The following is a 17,431-nucleotide window of genomic DNA, read 5'->3' on the forward strand; positions in this document are numbered from 1 at the left end:
AGGAAAGAGAAGACAAACAGGGGTCTTGGTTCCAAGGCTGTCAGTACCTGTGTGCCTGGGAAAATACAGCATAACATTTTCGCATGTACAAGGTGAATAAAATCCCTGCTCCCTTTTTGCTAGCCACAAGGTGGCTTGTCAGAGCCCTTTGGATCCCTGTCACTTTAATTCAACATACAGTCCTGTGGTTACTATATTCAGACCAGAGATTTCCTCAAACTGTAAAATCAGTCACTGGAGGGTTCCCAGCAATTAAAGGAAGTCAAACACATCCCCTCCCCCACCCCCTCAGCACTTTCTCCACACTCAGGACTTCAGGAGCCCCCTGCCACACCCAGAGGAGAACCAACTGACCTGCATCCGGTTTGGATTACAGAGGGCAGGAAGAACGAATTGTGCTCACCTTTGCTTACTCGAGTGCTGGAACCAGACGCAGCATGATTGAACTTTGCCCTTGGTGGGGGCGTCATGATCCATTTCCTTGGGCCCCATCCCTACCTCTTCCTGGTCATTTAGACACTTCCCATGACCTAAATCCAGTCTAAGGAAATGACAGTTCCCAAACACCCAGCACCAGAGAATTAGATGGGAGGAACTTCAGGTCCAGCTGATGTAGCCCACCCTTTGTCACGTGGAGGACCCCAATTCCTTCCCAAACCCAGTGAAGGGAAGGGTTCTCAAGGCCCTCAGCCAGCTAACAGCTGCCAGAAACCAGTCTGCTGTTCTTGTCCAGTGCTCTTTGCTTCACAAAGAGGAGCCAGCAGGACAAATTCACTCCACAAGTGTTTCCTTTGGTTTACAATGGCATTTTTAAAATTTCCGAATGTTACCAACATTTACAAAGTGGGGAAAATTCACCTAAATACCTGGAGTTTTGGCTTGTCTTGAAAAATTGGATGATCTGGTGGCTGGATTCATTTACATACCTATGTGGCCTCAAGAAGGATCTGCCCCTGGAATGCTGGTTGCACCACCTTCATACCATGTTTGACCTAGAGATTATCTACTGAGTGCCAGCTTACTCAGTGGCGCAGATAAGTGGCTTCTCTGAGCTGGAAGCTTCTAAAAGAAAGTCCACTCTCAATCCCCAAAGTTTTGTGGGGTAGCTTCTCCATATTCATTTTTTTTTAAGATTTTTATTTTTAAGCAATCTGTACACCCAACATGGGGTTTCGAATTTACAACCCTGAGATCAAGAGTCACATGCTCTACTGACTGAGCCAGTCAGGCACCCCTTTAGATTCATATTCTTGATCCCAAACACTCTACTGGAAAGAGCTTTTGCCTGGGAGTTAAGAGACCTGGTTTCCCATCTCACCTCTGCTTCTAATGAGCTGAGCTATTTTCGAGGTAGTCAAACTTGTTCCCTCAGGTCCTCAGCTGCCCGCATCTGTAAAATGGGCTGAGGGTCCTCTGTTGAGACCTCCCGCGAGTCGCGAGGACTCTCCTGATAAGCCACCTCACGGTCGCGGGACAACCACCTTTACCAGCTCAGCGTCGCTTGCAGTAGGAGGCGCCAGGGTGCCCACAGAGTCCGAGCCAGGGGGCGGGGCCTGGAGCCAGGGGCGGGGCCTGGTCCCGGGGCGGGGCGGGGCGGGGAATCGGCGGGCGGGCACCGGTGCCAGGTGCGGTTTGGTCCTCCCCGGGCGCCGTAGGCGGTGCATCCCGCTTGCGCCCGGGGCTGAGGTCCTCCCGCGCCTGAGGCGGCTGGCCGCGGGAGCTGAGAGGAGCTGCTGCGGTCCCCACCACCTTCCCATTTCCGCGTCCCCAGGACCATGGCCGCGCAGGCGGGTAAGGAAGGGCCTCCCCGTCCTGTCCCGCCGTTATCTCGGAAGCCCGGGCCCAGGATGCCTGAGGGGGCTGGCAGTCTCGGGGCTTTCGGGATGAGTGGACTCCCGTGGGTCCCCGCTCCTTAGCAGGAGAACTGGGGGAAGTGAGCACAACGCTCCGCGAGGAGGTTGTGGGGCTTCGGGAATTGGGGGACCGGAGACAGAAGGCTCCGAGGAGCAGGCGGGTTAGGAGGCTCTCTGAGAGTTGAGGTCCCTGGAGGAAGCGATGCTGGCTCCGTCAGGGGGCCAGCCTTTTCTGTGGAGCTCAAATTAAAACTCTTTCTAAGAAAGCTGGGGGCCTGGGTACCCGTGGAGTGAGGGATATGGGGACTATGGGGAGAATGGGATCCTCAGGGTTCGGGACAATTATAAGGGGATAGAGAGTTACCCTGGGTTCTGGCTTTTCTGTGGAAAGTGGAGGATAGTATGACTTCTTTGACCGGATCCAAGGCTTCTCGAGGGAATCTTGGTGCCTGTGATCCCCTAGTCTCGGGGCTCTTTGCAGGAACCTGGAGTGTGGGCTCCCTTGGGGTTTAGGACACGGATTAGGGGTTAGGGAGAGATTGGAGCATAATTCCTGGGGAAGGTAGGCCCCGTGGGGTTCTGGGCCCTCCGTGGGAGCTGGGGCCTCCCTTGGCCTCTCTGAGACAAGAGAGAAATGTGGTCAAACACCTCTTGGAAGGAAGAGTTGTGCAGAGGTGAAGGGTAGCTTTAGAGTTAGGTTAGCCAGGCCTGCAGTCCCTTCCCAGTCACCTCACACACCACGCTGCGGCTTCCTGCCCTCCTGGCCTGTCCTCCCTGCACCAGGACATTCTGTTGACTATGTTTCCCAGCCACCTGTGTGGGTGGCCCAGCCTCTAGGTCGACCAGGGTCAGCGTCCAGAAGCTTTCTAGAGGTGGCAGGAGGGAACGGTGGAGGAGGGAGGCTGTCTTGGATATCTGCCCCCACTTCCTGGCTTTCAGCCTGTGGACAGTCACTTCCTCCATCCTGAATACAAGGACCAGGCCACCAATGGGTCACTTCCTCACTGTGAAAGCATGGGATTTTTCTCCTCATTCTTGATAATAGGCTTCTGGAGAAAGAGGACTAGGCATATAAATGTTCTCTGTCCCTTTCTCTGATTTTTTTTTTTTTTTTTTAGCTTCCAGAGTTCTTCAGTTCAAATGATTTCCAGTCACTTTTTCTAACCTCTGTGTACATAAGTTCCCTGTTTTGAACCTTGATTCACAGAAACTTGTAGAAGATCTTAGAGTGTAATAGTGTTTATTAGGTTCTCTGAATCAAAAAGCTTTCTAGAGATATTAAAGTGTCTAGGTGCATTAGTTTAGACATTTGTCCATAAAAATATTTGTTGGATAATTCTGTGCCTCACACTTAACCAAGTGCTGAGTAGTATGATGATGAACAAAATGGACACAGTACTTGCCTTTGTGGTGGTTGCAGTTCTAGAGACAAATAGTAAATAATTGAGGTAACAATGGGGATAAATGCTATAATAATTGAGATAAACAATGGAGGTAAGTGCTGTAAGAGTAGGTGGGGGAGAGTGAATAGAGGATACTTTTCCTTAAAAAAGCAAATTTTTGCTGATCCTTGAGGATAAATAGAAATTAGTTCAGCAAAGAAAGGGCAAAGAACATTCCAAGTAGGTGGAACAGCATAAAAAGTTGCCTTTGAAGAGTTGAGAGTAGGCCAATATGGCTTCTTTTATGTGTGGGGAGACTCAGGCTCAGAAATGACTTGTTCAAGGTTCTATAGCCAAGTAAATGGCAGTGGTCAGAGTTCGTATTTTCCAACTTCAAATTCAGTGCTTTATCCTCTCACAAACACTAGAATTCTTTATTATCACAAACACCAGAATGAGGTTGTCCCATAGAGTCAGAGAAGGGAGTGGGGCTTAAACTTTTACTTGTTCTGTCCTAACTGTTCCCTTCAAGACAACTCAGATTCCTGTGTAACGGGAGAATCAACAACAAAGAAACCAAATATTTACTGAGTACCTATGATGTCTAAGGCACTGGGCTGGGCCAAGTTTTACCTCTTATAAATTTTAACAGATGCTAGAACCAGGAGGGACTTGAGATAATGTAACTCTCCTTGTTTAACATATGAAGAAACCCAGGGAGAAAAATGGATTTGTCAAGGGTCACTCAACTAATGGTAGAGCCAGAACTAACCTAGGATTTCTCCTCCAGTGCTCTTTCTGATATTCCAGGCTGCTTGAGATACAGAGAGTCTGGCGCACAAAAAGTCCTTTAAAAATATTTGTGGAAATGAATAATACGTGGTTTGTCCCTTTGAGAGATTCACTGTCTGTTGAGGGTAATTAAGAAAAAAAATGGGCAAATCAAGACAAACTATTAGAAGGCCTGTATATGATAACATTATAGAATTTCAAAGGTGGGGGAGAACTCTATTCATACATCCATTTCAGCAAATATATATTGAGTTCATACTATATGCCAAGCCCTTCTAGGCCCTGGCAGATACAGCAGGAAACAAAACAGACCAAATCCCTTCCCTAATGGAGTGTATGTTCTGGTGGGAGAGATAGACAATATGTAAATATATGAATATCAAACATCAGGGATCAATGCTCTGAAGAGAAATAAAGTAGGATAAAGTCATGGAGACAATGGGAGATCAGGGAAGCCTCCCTGGTTAATGACATCTAAGCTGAGAAATGAAGCAAGGGAGTGAGCCATTTGGTTATCTGGGGGAAAAACATTTTAGGCAGAGGAAATAAAAGGGAATGAGTAAAGGCCCTGAGCCAGGAATGTGCTTGGCATGTTTGAAGAACAGCAAGATGTCCAGGGTGGCTACTAGATTTGGTCAGGAAATGCTGACCAAAATTTGAGATAAAATTTGAGAAGTCTTAGGGGCACCTGGGTGGCTCAGTCGTTAAGCGTCTGCCTTCAGCTCAGGGCATGATCCCAGGGTCCTGGGATCGAGCCGCACATCGGGCTCCTCCGCTGGAAGCCTGCTTCTTCCTCTCCCACTCCCCCTGCTTGTGTTCCCTCTCTCGCTGGCTGTCTCTCTCTCTGTCAAATAAATAAATAAAATCTTAAAAAAAATTTTTTTTTTGAGAAGTTTTAGGTAGATTAAAAGCAGTGGGGGCAGGGGGAGGGTTTGGTATCCTGGTAGGGAAGAAACGAAGTAGGATGCATAGCTGGGCAAGTTTCAAGGTTTCCACAAGGGATAGTGCATTGATATGTGTGGTAGAGGCAAGAATGCACAAATGGGGGAATTATAGGAAGTGAAAGATAAAACTGAGAGGGTAGGTAAAGCCAGACCATGGAGTGTTTAATGCTAGGCTTGTGGGACTTTTCAGTCTACAGAAGAGACTATAGGTTTAGAGGCAGTCTGAAATTGGTGGGCATGATGGATTGGACAAGGGTAAGGAAAGCACTAATCTGGGGGTGGGTACAGTGGGCCCTGAGCTGAAGTGTTAGTGAAAGGAATGGAGAAGAAGGCACCGACCACAGGAATTACCTCATGTTGGGCAGGGCAGGGTGACTTGGATGGCCGTGGGTATGGTTTGGAGGGAGTAGCATAGGGTCCAAGAGGACCACAAAGTTTTAAAGCTGAAAAGAAACCCCTCATGTTCAAGCGGCTGTGTTAGGCTTTCCACATTCCTGATGGGTTTTCCATGTCTTCTGGAGGCTGAGCTGGTGCCCATTGCAGGGCTGGCTTCTGATCAGTGCAAACCTGGAAAAGGCTAGGGTTCAGGGGCATATGCAGCGTCACTTTGGCATTTCAGTGAGAGGACCTGGAGCTCTAGCATTCTTTTACAAGCCTATCACCCTTCTCACTCTTGACCTTTATGTAGTAACAAGAATTACACTCTTTTACCTATTAATCTGTACCCAACAGGATCTAGAACGTGAAACCATTGCCTAGTTCTGTTGGAGTATACTTCGAGCATCCACCCTGGCATTTTATTGTCAAGCCTTTCTGCCTGTAATTTCTTTTTTCTATGAAAGAAAATCTAAAATGTAGTTAAAGACATAGACTTTGGAGTTGGCAGAACTGTGGTCTAAACCTAGCTCTATCACTTGTTAGTTGAGCATTTCAGCTTTGCATAAAATGGGAACGGTAATAGTCCTTCAGTATGAGTCTTCATCTCATAGGATCTTTATATTCTATTAGTTCCTGCTTGCATGGTGCTTAGGATACTACTGGCATATTATGAGGACTCAAAGTAGTTGGGGTTTTTTTCCATATCATTGACAATGGGTAGAGAACTGCTGTTTGGGAATATATAAATTGGTTAACCAGTTCTCTGATAAGAAAATGCCTTCCCCCAGATAAGAAAATGCCTATTCATTCACAGTTAAGTAGACTTACGGTTGGAAGGGCGAACCTGAGCGAAAGCCACAGGAACCATCTGTCTCATTTGTTTCTCTACCAAGTATCTTATTACTGTACCAAGTTTGCCCTGCTCTCAGCACCTGGTTTGTCCCTCTCTGACGTGTTATTTCTGTACACATCCTTGTCTCTTACACTGCATGACTACTCACCAAGGGCCCCAGAAGTTCATGACCTAGTCTTTGTCTTGCACATGGGCACATCGAAAATATTTGCTGAATTTGTTTTGAAAACGTTCCTTCAAATTTTAGAGGTTAGTGTAATTCAACTCAACCTTTTCCTTAGCCAACCCTCTAGATATACGTGAAAGAAAGAAGAAAAGCTTTCAGTTGCCAACTAAGAGCCAGGCACTGCGAGAGGTATTTTCACATACATTAAGTTATTTCTCTTAATCTTCTTGGTAATCCTGTAAGGTAGGTGGTTATCCTCTTTTTAAAGATTAAGGGACAAGTTCAGAGAGGTTAAATAATTTGCCCAAGGACACAGAACCAGGTTTCAAACCTAGGTCTAGCTCCAGCTCTTCTGCTTGACCCTTACAGTTTTCCTAATACAATAAAAAGCAGATGGGAACAACAGCAAGAATGAAACCTTCTGAGATGTCTGTGTATGTGCCTTAACCTGAAAAATGAGAGGCCCCTGGTTTGGTGTCACTGACTCAGAGCTAGAAGGAATAATTTGATCCCTCCTCTTAACGAAGGAAGAATATAAGGTCCAGAGAAGTCCAGAAGCTCCTTTAAAAATCATCTAATCTTTTTTTCCATAGACACTCCCCTTGGTAATATTTGGTAAGCTAGTGAGGAGGAAAATCCTTTGGGACATAAGGGAGAGTATCTAGAGGAATGTTAATCATACCGTTAGTCTTGTTGGTACTCACTTCATTAAGGTGTGATCTTTTCTCTCTTGGCTGTTCCCTACCAGTTGCTGCCCTGCCCCTCTGCTTCCTGCTTTATCCTGGGACAAGTGGGATTTATACACCTGACCTGCCAGTTCCCAGGGGGCACAGCAGTTACCATACTAGTTGTTTTGTGCTGCACTAAATTGGCTGGGTTTTGTTCCTGGTTCTCATTGTCTAGGGGAACATGAGAAGCATCAAAGATTTTTCTCAAATGAAAGGATAGGATCTGTGCATGTTGGTTCAAGCTAGGCTTTATGGTCTCATGAGCTTTCAGTGCCTGGAAATTTCTCACCACTTTGAAGTCTGAAAAGGACTAGTTTGCAGAAACCCAGCTCTTAGACCAAGATTAAGGTGGATGTTAGTGTCTTGTGAGAAATACACTGGCACTGAGCTGGGGTACCAGGCTGAGCCCTTCCACTGAATAACTGTGTAGTCTTAAGCAAGTCCTAACTTGTCTGAGGCTGCATACGATAATAAAAATGCAACTGGTGTGGTAGTTTCAGAACTTGGGTTTGAGCCCCTCCCAGACCAGCTTTCTGATGGTTAGACAACTCGAGTCTCCTTCTTCAAGCCCATTTTTCGTTCAGAAAAAGAAAAGGACAGGACTTTAGAGTAGATGATTTTTAAAGGCCCTTCCAGCCTTACCATCCTGTCATCCTACTGCCTGCCCCAGTGGATTCAGAGATTATTTGAGGGCCACATCACTAATTATTAAGTTGGGAGAGAGAAATGTGTATAAACTGAATATATATACATACATATTTTTTTAACTAAATATATTTTATGCCAGGATCCAAAAGATCCTGAAGGTGAGAACCTTTGTAATGAGCCATTTGTTGTAATACTCACCCTCTTTGCATTGCACATTTACAACTTCTTAAAAGCAGCGAATTCCAATAATAATTGTGAAAGCAGTTTTCTGATTATTAAACACCTTAATAAGGGCCCCTTATTGTTTTAAGGCTGCTGGGGATATTTACTTCATCAAACTCCCTTTCTGGCCTCTGACAATGACTAGGCACTGTTGATAAGTCTGCAAATATGAGAAGTAAACACTATAGAGGTAGAGGGTGAAGGTCCTGGTACAATGAGGTATTTTCCTAGATGAAATATTTCCCGGGCAGACTGGACTCTGGATTGGTCTTTCATTGGGCCTCACAGAAATCTCCAGGACTTTGTATTATTATATTTCTCTTGCATTCCTTAGCATAAAGGTTGTGAAAGTGTTGGGGCGCCTGGCTGGCTCAGTTGGTGGAGCATGTGAGTCTTGATCTTGGGGTCGTGAGTTTGAGCCCCACGTTGGGTGCAGAGCCCATTTAAAAAAAAAAAAAGTTGTAAGAGAATTAGGATCATCAACTTTCAGGGCTGTAGGGAGCTGAAGAAGCCAAGAGTTTTCTTTTGAAGAGTATCTGGGCTTGAGAAGCTGAAGGCTTTGGGTGAATATTCTTGCTCAGGTGCTTAACTGAAAAACAGTGTGGATGCTCAACAGATAAACTGAGGCCTGTGCATCTCCATGTGACTTTACCCGTAGGTAGTCATCCTGAGAGCCTGAATCCTTATTCAGTGGAGTCATTCCTGCTGGCCGTTGGAGCTTATCTTTGGAAATTACCTTTATAGTGGGCAGTTGGATCCAGCTTTTCAGCTGGATTTCAGTGTTCGTTCTGCATCAGGTGTTATGCTAGGCTCTGGAGTTTTGGAGATGATTAAGATGCAGTTTTTGTCCCTTAGATCTAGGAGTGGGGATGGGAGACACAGAGAGGGAGTGACTGAAGGAAATAGAAACATAATGAATTATAATTACAAAACAAATGATATAAAGCAGGTATAGACAAAGTGGAAAAAGTCCCCCTTTGGGGGACCATTAAAGAAGGATAGAAGTTTGATTAAGGAAAAAGGTGGTAAAGTATCTTAAAAACAGAATAGCCTGAGATGTGAATTTCAGTATGCAAGAACATGAATGTGTGCAGCAGAAACAGAAAATAGGTCAAGATGTGATTAGAGCATCCCTTTGTAACAGATGATGAGAAATAAAGGTTCTTTGGGGCCACCTTGTAGAGGGCCATTCATTCCTTTAATAAATGTTTGTTGAAGGACTACAGTAGACGAGGGACCCATCTTGGTTCCCCTAGTGCTTTGGAGCTGGCAATAGCCAACTTTAATGATGTGTGAGGAGTTTGCATTCCTACCTCGGGACCTTTGCACATGTCTTCCCCCCACCCCATCCCAGTCTCCATTGTTATCCTTCCCTCCTCCTCTTTGCCTGGTTAATTCGTGTTTGTCCTTCAGAGCGCAGCTTGAAAATTATTTCCTTAAGGGATACTTGTTTGCCCTACCCCACCCCCTTCTTCCTAGTTATGAACTTGATTTCTCCTTCATACCACTTGCCCCAATTATAATTATATTATTGTTTAATATCTATGTTAAATCTGGGGTGCCTGGGTGGCTCAGTCCGTTTAAGCGTCTGCCTTCAGCTCAGGTCATGATCCCAGGGTCCTGGAATTGAGCCCCATGTCAGTCTGTCTGCTCAGCAGGGAGCCTACTTCTCCCTCTCCCTCTGCCTGCCACTTCCCCTCCATGTGTTGTTCTCTCTTTCTCTCTCTCTGTCAAAAAAGTAAATAAAATCTTTTTTAAAAAAATCTAGGTTAAATCTCTTTCTCATTTGCTGCTCTTTCCCCAGAACAATGTTAGACGCATAGTTGGCATGGAATAAATATTTGCTGAAAGAATGACTAAAGTGTGTCCATTGAATTTAGCAATAAGCGGTCACTTTGGCCCTCGGTGAGACAGTTTCAGAGAAATGGTGGGGGTGGAAGTCAGATTGCAGTAAATGGGAAGTGAGGAAATGAGGGCAGTGATGTGTAGATAACTTTTTAATATGTGTGGCTGTGAAGGGGAGAAGGGTGGTAGCTGGAGCAGAAAACACCGTCCAGATTTTTTTTTTTTAATGGGAAAGACTTGAACTAATGTAAATGATAATTGGAAGGAACCAATGGAGAAGGGAGTCATGGTAGAAATAATGGAAAGTGCACATCTTCTGAGGTGGGATAGGATAGAATCTAGAACAGGAGTGCCATGCTGAACAGTTGAGCCTTTCTTCTGTAGACACTGGGGAGTCTGGGTGAGCCAGCTAAGACTGTGCCAAGAGAGGGAAAAGAAGCCAAAGACCTGAACTCAGGCTGTGGTGAAGGACAGGGAAGGACTGGAGAGACATTTGGAAGGTGGAACCAGGTGGATATGAGAGAAGAGAGTAGGGCTCTTGATTTTGTGCCCCTAGAGCCTAGCACAGAGCTGGTGCTAAATAAGTGTTGATTGAATGGCTTTGGGTTTCGCAAGACTGGAGAAAGACCGGGCTCTGGAGGGTGTGTCAGTAACAAGTTATCTTGAATAGCCTCATAGTGGAAAGTCCTGATCATTTTTTAATTTTGTTAACAGCCAGAAGTCATTCAGGGCCAAGATGCTGAATTATTGAGTAAGTGGGTGGTCAAGTTAGAGACCATTCCTTTGGGTTAAAAAGTAAAAATAAGAAATGAGATGTGGCTTAAAATAATGAGATTTGCTGGGGGTAGGACACAGCAGTTCACAAACTGACCATAAAGCCTTTCCCTCTAACAGTTACAAAAACGTTTCAAACCTGTAGCTCTGTAACTTGGAAGATTCATTTGGATGTCTGTCTTCATTGAAAACCTTCTTATGGGGGCGCCTGGGTGGCTCAATCAGTTAAGTGTCTGCCTTTGGCTCGGGGTATGATCCCAGGGTCCTGGGATCGAGCCCCACATTGAGCCCCATATCGGGCTCCCTGCTCAGTAGGGCGCCTGCTTCTCCCTCTCCCTCTACCCTTCCCCATTCCACACATGTTCTCTCTCGCTCTGCTCTCTCTCTCAAATAAATAAATATTCTTTAAAAAGAAAAGAAAACCTTACTAATTCATTGCTTGCCCACTATCCATAACCCAATTTGAGTAAGTCTCTCAGACTTTGTGCCTTGGAGTTTGTGAGAATAATAGTGCATTCTCTGGCTCACTACCACCCAAAAAACCAAAAAGGCCCCTTTTGAGAGTCTAAGAATTTTTAGATTCATGTGGTGATGGGCATATATGTCCTATTATTGTGGGGGGGAGGAGAGGAGCAGTTGGGTCAAGGTTTTAAAGCCTCCTGCCAGCTTGTTTAACTCTCCTCTGGGGTATGAGGACAGCTGCCTGTGTCCTGGCTGCCCCAGAATGCTGCTGAGCAATCTTGAAGTGTCCGAAGCTGTGAATTGTCTATTCATGACCCCTGTGCCTGTGAAACAGGGTTCAGTGACTGTCACCGTGCCTGTGGCAGTCTGGAGTTACCCAGAGAGAACAAAGCTGCATACACGGAGCGTACAAGGGAGGCTTGTGACAACCTTGTCCTGCTTTCTAGGGCTGAGTCAGGTACCACAACTTGATCTCAGCTTCCTTCTTTATTTCAAGACGTTGGCATCTGAGCCACAGCAGGAGTATTGTGTTTTGTCCCTTTTGGAGGGACATGGATTCACTCCGTTATTGCCCATGCTAACCTTTCAGCATACACCGCCCTTCCCCATTCTTTCTCAGCCTCTGGCAAATCTTCCCCATCCTTCGAGGTTTAGCTCAAATATTAGCTTCCCTTACAAAGACTTTCCTGACTTCCTTAAGTGGAATGAGCAGGAATCAGCATGGCGGAGTGAGTGGAAAGAGCATGGACTGCAGGATGAGTTGGGCCTGCGTTGGAATGCTGAATCTGCTGCTTGGCCTGACACTCCCGAGCTCCAGGTCTCAATTCTCCCACCCCCTTAAATGAATTTAATACCTGTTTCACAGGATTGTTTTGAGAATTAAATGAGATTGGGTCTCTGAAAGCTCCTACCATAAGCCTTGGTATATAGGAAGTGTTCATTAAATGTTCTTTCCCTTCTATACCCATAACTTCTTTCTACGAACTAAAGTAGCACTTTGCTTCTAACTCTGAAATAACACCTAAGGGAAAAATAACAACGTGGAAGAAGGATTCTTTTTCAGTGGATTTGCTCCTTGAAGAGCAGAGATGATGTTATCTAGCAGTCTCCAACATGGAGCTTGGAGAGGACCCATGGGTCCAATGAGAGGACCCATGATGTTAGTTGAATGAATGAGCTCCTGGACTCAGTGATGGAATATCTATGCAAACAGGGCTTTTGAGGAGAAGGAAAAGGCAGTAACATGTTTAACCCAGAGAAGTTTTTCTGGGTGCTGGCTGGGAAGAGTCATAGGAAGCGCTGGCCCTGAAAAGAAAGGGATCTTGTTCATTTCATCTGCTCAGAGCTATAATAAGCAAGGGCTGAAATTCTAGGAAAAGGCAGGTTTTGTTTCAGTGGAAAAAGGAACAATCAGAACCATTTCTAAAAAATGCAGTGAGACTCAACTTTTGAGGCCATGAATTCCCTGTCCCTGGGGAGATGAGCAAGCTGGGTAAGTGCTTACCGAGATCTTGTGGAGGAGGGAGTTGTGCATTTATCAGAGCACTGGCCAGCGCTTGCATTATAAGTCCGTTAACTCAGTCTTATTCTGCACGATAGGAATCCCATCCCTGTACCTCCTGCTTCTTTGGGCCTCTAAACTCCCTGGTTTTTTGTGCAGGTGAAGATACCTGGAAGTGTCGGGGCTGTGGGGACCATGTCGCTCCAAGCCAGAGACGGTACAGGACTGTCAACGAAGCCTGGCACAGCTCTTGCTTTCGGTAAGTGGTTCTGTCCTCCTGTCTTTGCCAGTGTACTACAGGCCAGCCATGACTTTGTGTTCTGGAAAATACAAAAACAAGTTTCAGACTTGAAAGTTCCCATTTTGGTGTGGGTTGAGGGGGTGGGGGAGGGATGTGCCAAGGAAGAGCACATTAGCAAATGTCTGGTGTGAAAGTGAAAGAGCCACCAATGGGCCAGGGAGAGCTAGAAGTAGGGTGAGGAGATGGGAGCAGCCCTTTCCAGGGTGTCCCAGCACCCTCACTTTACATATGGGGAAACTGAGACCCAGAAAGAATAACTTTCCCACAGCTACACTACTGATGATGCAGGTGCCTCAAGGGTTGTTTTTAGTGCAGTTGGCAGAGCCAGCCCTTCACCACAGGATGCCTCCCTAGTTTCCTGCTTTTTGTTTTTTAATTTTATTTTAGCTCTTAGGTTATTGTTTGAAGGCAGCTCAGTTTCTTAAAAATAACAACAGAGAATTTAAAGTTGAATTTGTTCCTGTTCTCAGTTTCCTCATCAGGAAAACATGAATGTTAAAAATTTATCTCATAGACTCGTTGAGATCGAATGAAATCATATATGCCAAGGGCTCAGCTCATGGTAGGCACCCACTGAATGGTTATTTCTTTCCCCTGTGAGATTGGAATCTTCTAGAGTGGGAGCTTGTCTGCATTCTCCAGAACATAAAACAGTGCCTGGCCTGCAGTCATTCCACATTGGAGGCTGGGTGGGCATGTGTGCCCCCGTGGTCTGAAGTGGTAGGGCTGTTGCTCACATCTTGAGAATGAGACAGACTGTAGACAGGCACCATGTGCTGTAGATTCCAGCTCCCACACACAGCTCGTGTTGCAAAGCATCCCCCGTGCTGATATCAAGTAATTTAATTGACCTTTAAGCCCTTGCCTCCACCCGGGAACCATGTGGGGGGTTGGCCTGGAGAGCCTCGGTCTCTGGAAGAGTTGGAGAGGAACTAGCATTTTTTCTGCCCTTTCAGCTCTCACTCAGAGCTCTCCAGTCTTCTCTGTGGATTTGATTGCCTTAGTTCTTCCTTTTACCCTCAGGGAAGTTGATTCTTAGTAAGGATTGGAGCAGAGTGTCAGAGCTATAAGAGACCTACAGGTAAAGCCTTTGGCTAGCCCTTTCATTTAGAGCCGAAGTGAATCTTAATGAGTTGCTAGGCCAAGGCTTACCTTGGCACCTAACCCATATGGTCATATTTATTCCTGCTATTTTCCTATTTGTGTTAATATTTTCTATCCAGAATAATCAGGACAGGGTAGAACAAGCTAATTTTTGGAATTTTTGAATTCTTCTAACATTAAAGAAATTCAGAACCGAAAGAGACCACCTATTATGTGATATAACCCTTCATTATCACAGTTGAGAGGTCTGAAACCAAAAGGACAAAAAAGAGTTACAAAGATAGGTCATGGATGACCAGAGCTGACCTTAGAACTGAAGTCTTAGGTCATTCGTGGGTCCAATCAGATTCTAGCTGGTTAGGGAACATATTTGTGTGTGTATGGTGTGTGTGTGTCAGAGTGGGGCGTAGAGAGAAAAACATACATACATGCTCAGAAACAGGTAAGGCACATTATCATGGTGGATGAGTGCAGGCTCTGGAATGAGACTGTCTGGTTTCAAATCCTGGCTTTGCAATTTACTAACTGTCTTTGGGAGACTGCCCTGAGCTTTTTGGACACCTCATCTATGAAACAGGGATAAGTACTCATCCCACAGATTGTCAGGGAGGATTAAATGTGATAACCTATATAAAGTGCTCAGCATAGTATCTGACACATAGAATACCCATAATAGTCAGTAGCTGTCACTTTATATTATATTATGACTGTGTCTGTATACACCTACATGCATGCATTTATTTCTCTTAATACACACCCATTGGTCTTCTAATGTGGAACCTCAGAGATTAAGGTTAACTTTGAACTACCCTGGCACAGTTACACCAAAGATCATGCCTGTGAGGAAACTAGAGCATCTTGGGTAGGTCTCCTATTTACAGCTTTGTCTCAAGGACATAGTCTCTCTAATCCAGCTCTATTGAAGGAGCACTTTTCCTGACTCCTGAGCTTTCCCACGAAAACTGGATGACATGAAGTCCTCAGATGGAGCCTGTTAATTTGCCCTGGGGAGACTGGCTGCTTTGGAGCCAACTGACTTTTGCCCAGATTGGAGGAAGATCTTCAGGGCTGGGAACAACTGTATCTGACCCCAGAAGTAACCTGGTTATAATGAGCATGAGGCATCACCCTGAATGGTATTTTAAATTCTCTGATGAATTCAGAGTTCAGAGTGTCTGGGCACAGGCCTGCTGAAAGCAGGACCCTCCCTCCATGCTACCCAAAGAAATTCATTCTTCATGACTCCCTTCCAGCCTTGCTCTTACCCAGTTGAGTTACTTATAATAAAGGAAATGACTTTTCTTTTCCCCTTCCCCCACACCTTTGTTTTCCTAGTCACAGGGTGGAGCTGGATATTCAATGGAGAAATTGCTGGGGTTTGGCCCAAAGTCTCCTCCCTTCGCCTTCTCCTTACATTACCCCATCCCCCCATCTGCAGCCACATCCGTAATCCTGCCTCTGATAGCCTTCCGCCAGCTTCTCAGGTGCCTGGGACAATAGGAAGTCACTGAAGGCTGGAACTTGGGACTGTACGGCAGACGCCAGCTGACAAACCTCCTGGAAGTAGCTTAGTCTGGTGCAGTTGGGCACCTGGCCAAGATCCTTCTGATCCTGGACAGTTGTCTGAATAGCCCTCCTGCTTCCTCTCCTCAGCCTTCCCTATTTGGACTCTAAGTACCTCTGGCCTTCCCTTTCCCTGAGCGGTGCCGCTGGTTCTAGAATTGGGGCCATTCTCTCTGAAGCTGCCTGGAGCTGGCTTTTCTCTCCATGGAGGAGGCCAGGAAAGCAGCCAGGCTGCATGTTGTTTGTAGCTGAGGTTGAAGTATGGAGCTGGCATGTTTTGTGGTGACTTGGCATGTTGGAAAAAACAAAGAACCTTGACATGTTTTCTGATGATGGTCCTTTCACCCTCATCAGAAGTGCTTATTAGCCAAGGAGGAGGGGTTGTGGGAAGAGGGAAAACTGCCTCTATTAATTCGTCTTTATCGCCCTTACCTGGGACTCTCTTGCTTGACCTGGTTGCTAAATGCATTATCAGAGGGGAAAAAAATCACTGTACTTAAGGCTCCTGAGAACTCTTCAGGGCCTCTTTTCTCAGGATCACAAACACAGACTCTTTGAGCTTTCTCTTTTGAGAAGTGATTTCTAATGCCTATGCTCTGGAAAAGGAATATTACAAATAGAAAGCTGTTGTCACCTTATCAGGCAACAGACCATTTCCACTAAGTTTGTGACTTCAGTAAAGGTGAGTGAAGAAATTGTACACGTAAGCAGCCAGAGACTCTGTCCTGAGCATTTCACATTTGTATCATCTAACTTAATTCTTTTTTTTTTTTTAAGATTGATTTATTTATTTCAGAGAGAGAGACAGTGCAGGGCAGGGGTGGGGGCAGAAGGAGAGGGAGAGGGAGAAGCTCAGCGGGGAGCCTGATGTGGGGCTCAATCTCACAACCCATGAGATCATGCCCTTAGCCAAAACCAAGAGTCAGATACTTAACCGACTGAGCCACCCAGGTGCCCCATCTACCTTAATTTTTATAACAATGTGTAATAACCGTAGTACTGGTCATACCTATTTTACAAATAAAGAAATGAAGTTTACTTGCTCAGCATAGCTGAGATTTGAACCCAGGCATTCTGACTCCTTGCTTACAAGAGTCTCTTTGCATTCCTGAATATGGTCATGTCATTTAACCTCCCTGAAGCTCAGTTTCCTCTTCTGTAGCTTCAGAGTGAAAATACTCACCCTGCCTGCCATACCCTGGTGGTGTCAGATAACACTGAAGGGTATTGGTTCTAAGGCTTTATGAACTCGCAAGTGTCAATAAAAGTGCTGTTACTTTTCTTCTGTGTCTTTGGCTCCTGGCATGGAGGTCCATGGAGCGACCCTGCCCTGGAAGTCCATGGAGCAACCCTGCCCTCTGCTGTTACAATGTTAGTGTTGCTGCTGCATTTATGGACCCAAGCCTTTGATTTTAGTTTGCTTATTTGTCTAGTTTATCTCTAAGGAAACAGCCAGCCAGCAACTCATTAAGGCTGGCAGTTAAACAGGGTACTGGGGCGTGCCTGACAGAGGACAAACACCTGGCCTTCCTCTGCCCAAACAAGGGAGTCCAGCATGAACACAGAGTGGGGCTCCTAGTATATAGCTACGGTATGTGACCTTCAACATGCCTTAATACTGCTGTTTCTTGGGAAGAGAGAAGGAAGATCCCAAAGAAGCCCCACAGCTACTGTCTGGAGCAGAGATGAAGAGGGGTAGGGTGGAGGCAGCGACGGACGGCAGATATTTATTAAGCGTTGTATTGGTAGTTTCACTTCGATTATCTTATTCAACCCTTAAAATAACCCTACAACCCCATTTTACATGAAAACAGCAAGGTCCAGAAAGGTAGAAGAACTTGCTCCGGGTCACACACATTTGAACTCAGGTCTTCCTGGCTCTGAAGAGGGTTCTCTTTCCACTGGGACTCCCCAG

At 45.6% G+C, this 17,431-nt stretch overlaps 1 protein-coding gene across 2 annotated transcripts in view; it reads left to right on the forward strand.

The window, feature by feature from the left end:
- Nucleotides 1-1,574: 1,574 nt before the first annotated feature.
- LIMK2 (LIM domain kinase 2) overlaps nucleotides 1,575-17,431 on the forward strand; it is a 55,261-nt gene continuing 39,404 nt past the window's right edge. For both annotated transcript variants that reach the window (XM_026484857.4, XM_057305706.1), the window contains exons 1-2: nucleotides 1,575-1,791; nucleotides 12,708-12,807. In XM_026484857.4, the coding sequence (XP_026340642.1) occupies nucleotides 1,776-1,791; nucleotides 12,708-12,807 (116 nt within the window). In that variant the 5' untranslated portion in view covers nucleotides 1,575-1,775. The remainder of the gene's footprint in view (nucleotides 1,792-12,707; nucleotides 12,808-17,431) is intronic.

This window comes from Ursus arctos, unplaced genomic scaffold (assembly GCF_023065955.2).
Source record: "Ursus arctos isolate Adak ecotype North America unplaced genomic scaffold, UrsArc2.0 scaffold_34, whole genome shotgun sequence".
Lineage (NCBI taxonomy): Eukaryota > Metazoa > Chordata > Mammalia > Carnivora > Ursidae > Ursus > Ursus arctos.